We start from the raw sequence: 13958 nt of genomic DNA, 5'->3' as shown, positions 1-13958 counted from the left end.
CTGCAGATGTGCTCAGCACCGACTGTTAAACTAAAGAGGTAATCTAAGGTTGCCAACTTCTCAACTGGCCACTGTGGCTGTGCCTTTAACAGCAATTTGATTTGCAAACTTCGTAGGTGCTCACGTGTACATCAGCGCCTTGAAAAGCCTCATCTATATTGATTTCAGCAGACTGAGCTGTTGTTGGCTACAGGCACCAAAGCAAGCCAGGCTTTGGAAACCTTTGGAAACATCCCTAAAATCTGTGAAGCAAGCAGAAAGGAAAGAGCATCACTGATTCTGCACTTAGCAACCATTAGCTATAAGGGTTTCAGCCCAAAACAAGTGATGCTCAGGTGCCACTGGAGGATAGCTCATCCATAACTGTGTAAAAAAGGAACAGTGGCTTGAGGTGATAAAAGCTTCCCCTACCAAAATACATTCTTCCATATAAATAATCAGAAGCCTAAGCACCCTAAAGGCACCAGATCCCATCTGTTCTTGGAAGCTAAGCAGGGTTATATGAATACTTGTATGGGTGACCACCAACAAATACCAAGTGCTATATATCAGAGGCAAGAAGTGGCAAAACCACCTCTGAATATTCATTCCTTTAAAAAAAGCCATGAAATTCATGAGGTTGCCATAAGTCAACCGGCGACTCGAAGGCATTCACATAGGCACACATACATAAACAATCAAAGCACTTTTTTTTATTGAGAGAACACAATATATGGCCCTCAGTCACTCCCTGTTGGACCTCTGAAGCCTATTGGAACTGAACTCCCAAATGCCCACAGCCTAAAACAACAACATCAACAAATGTTTCATGGCTTCAGAGGCTGTTGGTTCCCCTCTCTGCTAAGCAGTGGCAAAGAAATAGTTATCACAGTGGCAATTAGTAGGGGATAGGAGAGGTTTTCATTTACCTACTTACCCCCATCCCCATGATCTCTTGATCTTAATAGGCATGGAGAAGAACCTTAAACCTCTCCATCCCCGCCAGCTGAGATGTGTAGGAGGAAGGAAATGGAAGAGCACATCCATGTCCAAACTCTTGGCTGCCAGCAGATGCTCTCCTTAAGGCTGAACAAGTTGTACATCCCTTCTTTATGCTGGCAACACTCCTGCTTCCCTTTATTCTTGGTCACCCTAAAAGCACACTTAGGCCTGAATGCAACTGGATAGTCTCAACGTGATCCACAGAAATCTCACTGTTTCCCAATAGGCCTGCTCTAGGTAGGACTCACAATAGGAACCAGACCTATATACTTCCTCACATCTAATGTTAGCAAGTGAATGTGATTTATGAAATCGAAGGCTTTCATGGCTGGCATCCATAGTTTTTTGTGGGTTTTTTGGGCTATGTGGCCTTGTTCTAAAAGACTTTATTCCTAACGTTTTGACAGCATTCCTAACGTTTCTGCCCCTGCCCCTATAATGGATGTGTAGAAAAGGGAATTTCAGCAGAGTTTGTTGTTGTTGTTGTAGATTTCAGCAGCTGTTCCTTGTTACCTAGGACATTATCACACAAGGCTTTTAAACCACAATTAAAATTAGAAAATACCATAGTACCTTTGCAAATACTTATCATACAAAGTTGTTGCTGCTATGCCTGTGAAAAATGGTTAAAATGTCCCTTTTCATTCATGGAGAAAACCTGTCAATACGTTCCCAACTGTGCTGCTTTGTCATTACTTCGCAGGTGCGATGCATCACTTCCATGGCAGTTACATTGTCTCAGTGTCTCTTTCTCTTCCGCTGTTCTACCTTCCCCTTGTTATTTCCAAGCAGGCTGTTTTCCTTTTCCTTTCTTTTTTTATTAAATTAAATTATATTAGCAGGGAACTCTAGGACTGTGTAAATAAATAAATAAATAAATAAATAAATAAATATTAAAAACTGAAAGCATGCTGGGTAAGGCATAGGGCAGGAAGGCAGGGTTAAGGAGAGTGTGAGAGACTGTCGTTGGCAAAAACAGCACATTTACACTACTGCGGTGATGTGTGATAACAGTGTTCTCAACCTGGTATGTTTCCATTGTCCTTTACTAACAAGATTGTGGCGAGACTAAGGGTTGTGTGATAATGCCTCTGGGAGTGCCCTCTCAGATGCCTTGGTTAGGCTAGCAGTGTAGAGGGATTCTGGGAGCTGAAGTTCAAACATTTGGAATTTGAGAACTACTCCTCTAAATTTCTCTCTCAGCGGCAGGACCACTTGAAGTCATACAAAATTCTCACACATCAAAGCATTTACATATGAGAAACAAGTGTAGGCAACCTGCAGATAGGTCACGATGGCACATACATGTGTGCTCTCCAACTGTCATGATTTGACAGGGACAGCCCCAATTAAATGTCTGTCATCCCACTTTTTCAGGGGATTTAAAAAAAAACCCAGCTTCACCCTCCCCCTCCTTTGTCCTCAGTTTATTTCAGTTGCTGCAAACTGAGTTCAAAGTGCAGACGTAGCTAGCAATAATTTAACTTAGCAGGGGGAGCGTCCAAGATCCAGAGGGATCTTAGCTTCCAAGATCTGGTGGGATCTGGCAGTCGTGTTCCTTGTGCTGGTGTCACCTAGTATGGGTGCCAGGGGGGCGGCAATGGCAGAATGCCCTGCCCTGCCTCCTGCCTGCTGTGACCAGTCAAAAGCAAGCCAAGACACTGAGGAAGCAGGGGCAAACATGCACATACCTTTCCTTCCTTCTTTCCCTGGTGATATTTGATTTCCCTGGTGATATTTCCCTGGCGATCGGATTTGATATTTGATGTTTTTAAATTTGTTGCCTGCTTATTTTTTTATCTAATTCTATTTTGTATTATTATCTGTTGTTTTATATGTATTTTGTAGAATGGACGCCATTGGCAGGTTTTATTTTTATTGATTTTATTGTTTGTATGTACAGCACTGTGTAAATCTACAGCGCTATATATAATAATAATAATAATAATAATAATAATAATAATAATAATAATGGTGCCTTGACTAGCTCACCCACTTGCCCTCTCCTTGCCTGATGTCTTGGCTTGCTTGGACAAATCAGCCAAGGCACCAGGGGCGTGGTGGGGAAGGCCCACATATACCCACACCACATTCTCTGCTGCCTTGTATCCCTTGACTAAGAGAGCTAGGACCGCAGAGAAGGGGCAGGCACCAGCAGCAGCACTGCATCCAGCCACACAGTGGAAGGAAGAACTAAATGGATATTACCTCTCCTCTCAGATGTCATCTGGTGTGGTTTGAACCCTCTGCACCCCGCAGTGACACCACTGGGATCTAGTGCCTTGTTTAGCCCTGCCTTGTTGTTAACCACCCTTGAGTTGATCTTGATCCATGGTGACCCTGTGCATGAGACATCTTCAAGAACCCCTGTCCTCCACTACTCTGCTTAGTTCCTGTAGATTAATACCTGTGACCTCTTTAATAGAGTCCATCCATCTAGCATGCAGCCTCCCTCTCTTTCTGCTTCCCTCTCCCTTTCCTAGCATTATTGATTTTCCCCATGAGTCGTGTCTTCTCATGATGTGTCCCAAGTACAATAGCCTCAGTTTTGTTATCTTGGGCTTCTAGGGACATTTCTGGCTTGATCTGCTCTAGGGCCCATTTGTTTATCCTTTTGGCTGTCCATGGGATCCTCAGCGCTCTTCTCCAACACCACATCTCAAATAAATTGATTTTCTTCCTATCTTCTTTCTTAACTGTCCAGCTCTCACATCCATACACAGCAATAGGGAAAACAATGGCTTGTACAGTTCTAACGTTTGTGCTCAGTTGTATAACTTTGCATTTTAAGATCATTTCTAGTTCTTTCATAGCTGCTTTCCCCATTCTTATCTTACTCTGATTTCCTGGCCCTAGCCAAGTAAAAATTATCCCTAAATTACTGCAGGCTACCCTGAGCAATACTAGTGATCTCAGCCTACATCCTGCCTACCCCTGTGGTGAAGTGGGGAAGTTCAGCTGGTACAACTTCTCAGGTAAAAGAAACCTCACCTACAGCACAACTGTTAAAGGCAGAAGAGTCCTGTCCTCTTTTCCATCTGGCTATCCTAGCTCCGATTCACTTTTAAAACTACTAAACCTTTTGAATGAATGACAAAGAAATAAACCTGCCCCTTCCATGAAGACTTTGCAGGGACTGTGAAAACGCAAGGGGCGGGGGGTACATTGAAGCTTCTCAAATATCAGTTTGGAGGGTCACAAGAGTTGACTTTGCCCAGCACATGATGGAAGTAAGAGGGATTTTTGTGGCATCCGTCAAAGCTTGGGAGAGTCAGCAGGAAGCGTGCTGGCCAGATAGTGCTGCCTGGCTCTGTCTTGCTATTTTTATATCGAGCAAATGCTGTGTCAGAGGACAGCATCCGGAGATGCTGAGCCTTCTGAAATACCAGCTGGCAGGATGACAAAGTGGGCAATTGCTCTCAGCCCAGCTGGAGACAAAGGAAGGGTGTGAATGGAGGAGGGAGACCATGCGGGACCTCTAAGCCACAGTCCAAATGCCACTCCTGGGGCCAGAGGGGTGGCATATTACAATGTTTAGTCACAGTGTGTCTGTTGAGCACCAGCAGAGTTCTTGTTTTAGCACATTATTTAAAATATTAAAATGGTTCTTCTTCCTCTGCATCATACATGCAAGGTTGGACTGAGTCAGACCATTGATTCTTATAGATTGCAACCCTAGATACAGCTATTTGAGAAAAAGCCATAGTTAAGGTGGGCCATCTCAACATTTTTTAAAGCACTCTGGCTTTTACGGAACCAATGTGGCATAGTGATTTGAGTGTTGGACTACTACTCTGGAGACCAGGGTTCAAATCCCTGCTCAGTCATGAAACCCACTGGGCGACCTTGGGCAAGTCACGCTTTCTCAGCCTCAGAGGAAGGCAAAGACAAACCCCCTCTGAAGAAATCTTGCCAAGGAAATCCCATGACAAGTTTGCCTTAGGTTTGCTGTAAACTGAAAACAACAATAACAATAACATTAGCAGGGCTTTTAATGGTTTTAAACTTGAAATTTAGGGGTCTGGTTGTATCTGGTTTAAATATTTTGCCTTTATTTGGTTTTACGGTATTTTGATCTGCAAACTGTTTTAGAGGGCCCTCTAGTTTACATATGCTTTTATGAGTATGGGAATGGAACTGATAAGTGAGTAAAAATGCACAGGGCTGAAGTCTTCTTAGCCCACTGTCAAATGATCTATGCAAACTCTCAGCTTTAGATCTTACACCTTGAGATTCTATTTGGTTTTTTTAAATGACCCTGTGATTCTCAGTCAACCCAGCCCATAAGGTAGAGTCACCAAGGGGTCTAATGCTTTCTTCCATCTCACTGGACCCCAACATACGTTTTCCCTGTTTTTCCGACTCACTGCCTGACTGCCAAAAGCAGACAGACAATTTGGTAATCCCATAGGTTGAGGAGAGGAGTGGGTCACCTTGCTGATATTGCTGGATTGCAACCCTCAGCATGTCTCACCTTTAGGGAGGCTGGCTGTTGCTAGGACCTGCAGTCCAACGACATCTGAATGGCTGCATAATTCCTACTCCTTCAATCAAGGATGGGGATTTTGTGACTTTCCAAATGCTTTAGGACTGCAATTCCCAGCATTCCTCACCACTGGCTTTTTTGGTTATGTGCGATGCCATACTTGCCCATTCCTGTAGTAACTTTATAGATGGGATATCTGTGGCATAGGAGGAAGACAAGGCACACCCTCCCCCAAGATTTGCCAGCCTAATTCACAATAAATTTCAAAGTATTCAAGATGAAATTGCCAAAAAAAACCCCAATGCATTTTGTTTGTAAGGAGCACATGTGGTCTCTTCCAGCTCTATGATTCTTTATAGATCATAATAGCCAGAGACCAGGCTACTGTGTTTATATACATAGGGCTTGGGTGCAGACAATTTGAAAGACAGCCATATTTATAGTTCCTAGCAGAGTAGAGAGAGAGAGGCAGTGTAGTATAGTGGTTTGAGTACTGGACTTGGTGATTCACACTCTCTCAGCCTCAGAGGAAGGCAAGGAGAAACCCCTTCTGAAAACATCCGGCAAAGAAAACTCCAGTGATAGGTTTGTGTTAGGGTCAATATCAATCAGAAATTACCTAAAGCACACAAGAACAACAGAGGAGAGTAGACAAATGAGTGTGATATACATATGTGTTAACTCGCCAATTAACAATTGATTCAGTAAATCTACTTTAGGTAGAGTTGCCAGTTCAGGATCATCTCAGGCCCAGAGGTTTCTCGGGCAAAACGTGAGACCTAAGGATGGCCACTGGGGATGTCATTAAGCATTAGGCATGAAGTACCAACTGTAGTTGCTCACAGCTGTCATTTTAACCCAACTACCAACCTAACCACCTGCATATTTTCCTGTTTGGAAATTAAAAAATCTTAGTTAAAGGGGATGTTCCTAGATGAATGTGAAATGGGGGGATTCTTCTTTCTGCATTACTTAGAGATAGTATAAAGGCATTTAATCTAGACTGTAGCCAGAAAATAGATGCAGAGCAGAGGGTGAGCCCTGGACCCCCAGTTACTAGGAGGGAAGGAGCAAGCTAAGTGATCACATGAAAGCCATAGAGAGTCTTTGCAAGCTGCAGTAGTTAATAATTTAAGCCAATGGTTCCCAAACTCTGGTCCTCTGGGTTTTTGGACTTCAGTTCCCAGAAACCCCAGCCAGCTTGGCCACCAGTCAGGAATTCTGGGACCTGAAATCCAAAATATTCAGAGGGCCACAGTTTGAGAACCAGTTATAAGCCTTGTAAATGGTGGCAAGCTACTGCTTTAATAGTTGAACTGATGGTTTGGAGACAGTCCTTTCCTCTTTTCTGGAGATGAACCTACCTAAACTGGAAAATTTGTGCTCTTGTCTCCCACCTTTAGATGACTCCTGAAAACTGGAGATTTGCCTTGCGATTTGGCAGCGCTGACTCTAGCTGGGATTCACCAATAGGTTTTTGGCTTGTATTTCGCTGTAAGAGCTTGCCTGGTTTTTTATTTCCTTAAGAGAAGGACCTCAGGTCATCATTGTCACAGGCATGATTGGTGAAGGCACATGAGAAGGCCTCCTGGGTGGCTGCTCCCTGGCTGTGGAATTCCTTCCTGAAGAAGAGAACCCTTTTATTGAGACAGACTTTGAGCTATTAACTGTAGTGGCATCACTAGGGTTGGCATCACTCAGTGTGGTAACTCATGGTGTCACCACCCCCCTTGACCTCCTCCCATACCACACCATACAGGCTCCTTAGTAATGTTTTTTGTAGTAATGTTACTTGTAAACTAATTCCAGTATATCACTGAATGTAACTCAGTTATAGTTGGGAACTAAACAACTAGAAAAATTAAAATTATAGATTTAAATTACAATATCATGTACATAGTTTCATGTGGTTAAAGTGAAAATGTACATCTACATATATTTACATGTACATACCAGTAGTTTCATGTGGTTAGAGTGGAAATTTGGTTAAATGAAATGTTTTTAAAGATAGTTTTGAAATATTTTTTAAATTTAAAATTAAGGATGTAACAGATGTATTTCTTTTTTAAACTGAGGCCTCTCCTTTCTCCTCACACTGACCCTTGCCCATTCACACTATCTCTTCCACTCAGGTCCAGCATTTTAAAGGAACGAAGGTGAATGCCACAGCCCGTTTCTGTCAAAAGATAGATATTTGGGGAACAGTGGTGTCACCCCCCCCATCATTCCTTCAGGTGTCATCTGGTGTGGCCCACATCTTCCGTGCCCCCTAATGATACTCCTGATTATCTGGTTGCTACTTAAGGGTCTTTTAATGGGGATTATTGTACCTGTACTCAAATCCTCAAGGTTATATATTATATGTAGTTTTTAATCTTATACTGTTTAATCTTGTTTTAAGGGGGGCATTATATATATATGGATGTATTTTAACTTGTTGTACGCCACTTTGATTGCCTGGCAAAAAGCGGGATAGAAATAAAAAAATTATTTATTATTATTTATTATTATATTTTAACACTGTTATATTAGTGCTATCATTCCTCTGTTCTGTAAAAGTTTCTACTATTATGATAAGGTTTAAAAGCATATTTTGTTTTAATCTATGTTTTGAGTTGCCTTGGGTCTCATATTGGGAGCAAGGAGGGATATAAATGAAATGAAATGAAATAACGTGAAAGCCGATGAAGAACAAGCACAGAATCTAAAACAAAATGGGGTAACTCTCCCTACATTACTTTCCTGTATGAGCACAATCTCAGTGGGCATATAAATGCTAGAAGCAGCTACATATTTCAATAAATAAATAAATACATAAATAAATGGGAGCGGTATGGTTTCTTGGCTGGTTTTGGTAGGGGCGCCTTTTGTCAAGTAGCCCCATGCCATAATGGGCAAAGCTGGAGATTGGTTGGTCATGTTGTTTGATGCCAATTCCTGGCAAGGATCGATTCTCTCCCAAATATTAAGAGAGGGGAAAGGGTTTTGGCTCCCTACCATGGCTTTCCTTCCCTCCTCAACCCCCCTTCTCCTCTTATTTCGGAAAGTGGAGAGGCTTCTTGTATCCCCAGGGCCCTTGTTGGCATCTGTGAGCATCCATTAGCAGCCACGCTGACCTCCCCCTCTCTGCATCAGCCCTCCAGGCTTGGTGTTTTCTTATTTATGAAGCCTCTCTGAGGCAGCCAAATGGAAGCATTCCCTACTTACATACACTTCCAAGTCGGCATCCCCCATTCTTCCAAGCCAAGTGACTCACAAGCGGGTGAGGGGGAGCTGGTGATAATGGAGGAACATTTCATAGAGGCTCTTCAACTGTTTATACCTTTAGGGTTATCATGAAACACAACCCCAAAATGGTGTCACACCAAGAAAGTGGGCAAGGGCAGAAAGAAAGAGGAGAACAAGTATATTTCATAGAATTATACAACTGGAAAATAACTCAAGACCTTGTAGGAGTTTGGGATTTCATCTGACATGGCCATGCTAGTTTATTAAAATTACAAAGTGAAACATCTAATAGCATCATGTTTGGGAAGACTACTCCCCCTTCCCCCAACTCAGTTCTCTCCAAACACACTGGACTACAGAACCCATCATCCCATGTTGACTGCACTGGAGAGTGTTGTAGTTCAACACATGGCATCAAGCTGAACAGAATAAGGGGCCATACTAAGCTGAACATAGTTCAATCATCGTTGGAAATCTCCATTCTGTCAGTGCAGGAAGGAGTGTGGAAAGCAGTTCCAGCTTCTTGAATTCCTCAGATTCTGAATGTCATGCCCTCCCTTATTTTCTCCAGATAATCAGTTTTATTCCTGTTTTGAATCTGTGTGGAAACTTCTGTAGATATATAAGAGATGTTTCCCAGCATTTTGCTGCACTTTAGAATGGTTGGGAAACAAGACTGAATGAAGGGGATCTGTAGACTGGAAGAGCAGACCTGATCTGAAAGGCTGGAATTACTAGAGGTACAGAACAGCCTGGTATTTGTTGGCAGTCTCCTAGTCAAGTAATAACCAGGGTTGCTTAGCTTCCAAAGTCAGACAGAGGAAAGAACTGGCAAAACCACATTTGAGTATTTCTTGCCTAAGAAAACCCTATGAAATTAATGAAATTGCCATAAATTGATAGGAGACTTGAAGGTGCATGCACACACAGAATAGCCTGAGAATTCCCAACCATTCTCCTAGATATATTTGTTAATGTATTTATTTTTCTCCAGCAAAGGTGAACAGTTGCTTATTATTGTTATGGTGGCCAGTAAACTAGAGAGGTAAGAGTGAAGAGGAATCCAAGGGATATTTTGAGGGGGGGGGGAGTGCTTTTGGAGTGCCGAAGGGATGGTGGAGCTGAGGAAAAGCCAGAAGCAGAACTGGAGACAGAAAGTGGATTTGTGTGTATATAATTTGTTTGAAGAACTGGCAGCTGCTATTTTCAGAAGGTATCTGGATAGACACTGTAGGAAACAGAAACAGATTAGGTAGGGCTTTTGGCCCAATGATCAGCTATGGTGACATTGGAGTGTGGCCAGGGGGGGGGGGGGGTTGAGATAAGAGGACAGTTGATCTGGAGGAATATTTTTCATGACAAGAGAGAAAAAACAGACCCCAGCAAGACACAATGGAAGGGGGACAAAGAAACGATGGAGTAGGAAAGGATAGTGCAAGTGGCTGGAACTGTATGATATTTTATGGACTTTTGGGAGTTCTTTTATATAAAATATGTCTCAGTGCTTCTGTTGTCTGGTCAGACTGAACTTCTAGGTGCTGGTAAAAAGGAATGTTGCTATGTTGATGGAAATCGTCAATAGTGCTGCTGGCCTGGAGAATCCTGTAAGGAAGGGAAGAGGGAAGAAAGGGAGGGAGGGAGGGAGGGAGGGAGGGAGGAAGGAAGGAAGTCAGGAAGCCACCCTCATTAGACCTTTCCATTCCTGACTGACATGAATCTACATTGTCCCTCTACATTCGCTGGGGTTTAAGGGCACAGGACCTCCGTGAATGTGAAAAAACCACAAATACCAAAAACACTATGCTTTTACCTGAGAGAACACATCTCTAGGAATGTCTAGGTCTTCCAGTGCAACTCTGTGGTCAACATCTGCCAGACATTGACCATAGAATTGAGCTGGAGGAGCTACAAATGCCTAGTGGAGTGTTCTCTCTAGGCATCTCTAGGTGCTTCAGTGCGACTTTTGGTTAAAGTTGACCATAGAGTTGCACTGGAGGACCTAGATATCCCTGGAGATAACACATTAATAAAATCCATGAATAACCAAATCTGCAAAAGTCAAAACAGCAAATGTGGAGGGATGAGTGTATATTAGTACTGAATATGGGTCTTATGAACCAGTGTGATGTAGTGGTTTCAGTACTGGGCTAGGCCTCAGGGAGACCAGGGTTTGAATTCCCCACTTAGACATGGAAACCCACTTGGAGCAAGTCACACTTCCTCAATCTTAGAAGAAGGTGGGAAACATCCTCTAAATACTTCTTACCAAAAACACCATAAGCTGAAGTCAATTTGAAAACATAACAAGAAGAATGAGCGTTAAAGAGGATGATTGGGTAACTCTCTTGGCTTAGGAGGCAAGGCATATTATGGCTAAGAAGACAAACCACAGTCAGAAGAGGATCCCAGCAAGTTAAGGTGGGGGAAAATTGACCAGGCCTTGGTTGCTGGACTAGGTGGTTTGGCAGTTGTACATTCTCTCATAAAAGCAAAATAATAATACTGTAATATTATTTTTAGAGGCATCCCCACAAACGTATTAGCTTTTATTGGTCTCACCCTCACAATTTTAACTCCATTGTGCTGCATCATTCCCAGTCGCTATATTTGTTAGAAGCACATGTTCCCCATCCTGATAGCATGGGTAAGCTGATCCAATGGCAAGATGGTAGTGCGTTGTTGTGCAAACGGTTGTTGTGTCATTTGTCCTGCAACAATCTGCAAGCCCACTGGCTCTTTGTGGCTGGTGTTAAGAGAGGATGGTTCACAGCGATGACCTTGTAGATGCACAGCCTCTGTGCCAGAAGAGCCTGTGATCCAATGGAGTGGTTGGGTACAGTGCCACAAGACCAGAGTGTATGGGAGAGAACCTGGGATGCTCGTGCACTATCATACAATTTGCTCGTGCCCTTGAGCCTGCAGGCTGCTCGCTCCCCATCCCACGAGTCCCTGTGGGCCGGGCTTCCCGTCTGCCCCGTGAGCTGGGCTGGGTTCATCAGGAAGGTGGGGTGTGTATATGTGTGCGTGTGCGAGAGATCGAGATAAGAGTGTGTGTGAGTGAGCCAGTCAGTGTCGCTATTGTCCAGCAAAGCAGACACTCTGCATGTCTCTCTCCAACTCCAGTGTCTTCCTGCTCAACGAGGTAATGTGCCAACATCTCATGGGGCAGGGTGGGGTGGGAAAGGAGGAAAGACTTGCGGAGTAACTTAGGAAGTGGGCATGTGGTGGCAGAACTGTGGACTGTAGCATGGGAAAAGCAAAGGCAGTACAGTACTATGTGGCTGGGTTGGCTCATCTGGTTAGCCAGAGCTGTCAGGAAGAGTTCAGAAGGAAGAATCTGGCAAGTAGGCTGATGCTGTTGTCCCATGAAGCACAGAGCAGGGTGGGTGGGTGTGCTGTGCCGTGCAGAGCTGCCCCGAGCTATTTTGCTGCCAAGACAAGAAAATGCCCTTTCCCCCATGTACAGCAGACTGGGAGCTGAGGTTTACTTAAGCACAGGTGACAGGATTTTGTTCTTCACTGCATCTCAAGGCAACAACTTGGTTGGGCTTGGGGAGTTCAGGACAGACTGTGTGGCACCCCAGCTTTCTCCTCCAACAGCAGGGATCTGCCAGTGGCTTAGGTGAAATAGTGGGGGATGAAGAGAGGAAGCTGCACTTTCTGCCCCTCCACCAGCAGCTGCTGCCTGAAGTGATAATCTCACTCTGTGAAAGGGCAGGGTGGGCACCAGTTCTTTCCCCTGTCCATAGTTGCCCCTTGTCCAGGGCCTAAGGCCCATGCCCTGCACTGCCCCCTGCTGGATAAATGTGCTCAGTGTAGGAAATCCTTCATCAGCACAGCCTCTATCACGTACTCCCTGGTTGTTGTTCTTGTTATTAGCTGCCCTCAGTTGACTTTGACTCATGGTGACCCTGTTGATGAGATATCTCCAAGATTGCTGTCCTCCACTGACTTGCTCAGGCCCTGTATTCTCAGGCCTGTGGCCTCCTTGATCAAGTCTAACCATCTGGAGTGGGAAAATTCAAAGACATGACCATGTTAGTCTGGAAAATCAGTATGTGAAGGGATCTTGTAGCACCTTTGAGACCAGAATCATAGAATTATAGAGTTGGAAGAGACCATAAGGGCCACTAACGGATCGACTAGCTGATAGAAAGAAGTTGGCAGCATGAGCTTGAGCCTACTTCCTCTGATGCATATTTAGATGTATCTGGGGTGTAGTCTTCCTCTCTTTCTACTGCCCTCTACTGCCCAGCATCATTGTCTTTTCTAATGATTCACTATTCCTCATGATGTGGGCAAAGTACGACAGTCTCAATTTAGTCATCCTGGAGTAACTACTGAACAGGCCACTGTTTTGGCAACCTCCATCCCTGCTCTGTTGTCTTCAAGGTTCCCCCATAAGCTTCTCAGGTTGCCAAAACAGTGGCCTCCGCCTGACCCCACAGGTCTGGAACTATCAAGATTCAAAAGGCTCTTTCACAACCAGAGTTTCCACTCTCATTGTGGCACATGGACATGCCTGCTCAACACACCCACCCTCTGCCTGTTTTTCTACTGCATTGTGCCTCGGATGCCAACTAAACAATTCCATTTTTGGTCCACCTGTGAGGGGCATTGGTACTGTCTTTATAGGACTATGCTTCCTATCTGGAAATTCATCATTCCCACTATCTCTGCAATGCATTCAGGGTTGTTGTTGTTGTTGTTGTTTTGGAGGGGAGGAGGGTGTCTCCCTGCTTCCCTTTCTTCTCAAATCCACCATTTCACAGTGTAATAAATATGAAGTTCAGGGGTATCAAAAGTCCCATCCAGGTGGAATTACAACCAGCGGTCTGCAATTATATACACTTGGCCCTCCGTATCCACAGATTCTTTATCCACAGAGTAAAGCATCCACAGCTTGAAAATACTCCAAAAGATATACATTTCAAAAAAGCAATCCTTGATTTTGTCATAAGGGAGACCATTTTACTGTGGCACTATATTTAATGGGACTTGACAGTCCAAGGATTTTGGTATCTATGGGGGGTCCTGGCATCACACAGCAGATATCACAGGCCCAGTGAATCTGAAGAATCATATCCAAATGATTTTAAAAAATTTGAACCATTCCTGAACAATGGAGCTCAAGCCCTAATAATCACTGTCTAGCCATCCAGGACATTATTCAGAAGCTGGAGCAAAGGGGGATGGGGTGGGCGTCTAGACAGGCGAATTCCAGCAAAGGAAATGAGGAAGATCAGCTTGAAGGAACTGAGAG

General features: G+C 43.9%; 1 protein-coding gene across 1 annotated transcript in view; it reads left to right on the top strand.

The window, feature by feature from the left end:
* The first annotated feature begins 11771 nt into the window (after window positions 1-11771).
* CACNB3 (calcium voltage-gated channel auxiliary subunit beta 3) overlaps window positions 11772-13958 on the top strand; it is a 58108-nt gene continuing 55921 nt past the window's right edge. The window contains exon 1 of the mRNA XM_089479893.1: window positions 11772-11837. Within this exon, the coding sequence (XP_089336019.1) occupies window positions 11799-11837 (39 nt within the window). The 5' untranslated portion in view covers window positions 11772-11798. The remainder of the gene's footprint in view (window positions 11838-13958) is intronic.

The sequence above is a fragment of the Sceloporus occidentalis genome, unplaced genomic scaffold, assembly GCF_023333645.1.
Source record: "Sceloporus occidentalis isolate IW3139 unplaced genomic scaffold, rSceOcc1.0.p SCAF_1, whole genome shotgun sequence".
Classification (NCBI taxonomy): Eukaryota; Metazoa; Chordata; class Lepidosauria; order Squamata; family Phrynosomatidae; genus Sceloporus; species Sceloporus occidentalis.
The sequence above is the reverse complement of the archived record's forward strand: the minus strand, read 5'-3'. Positions and strand labels throughout refer to the sequence as shown.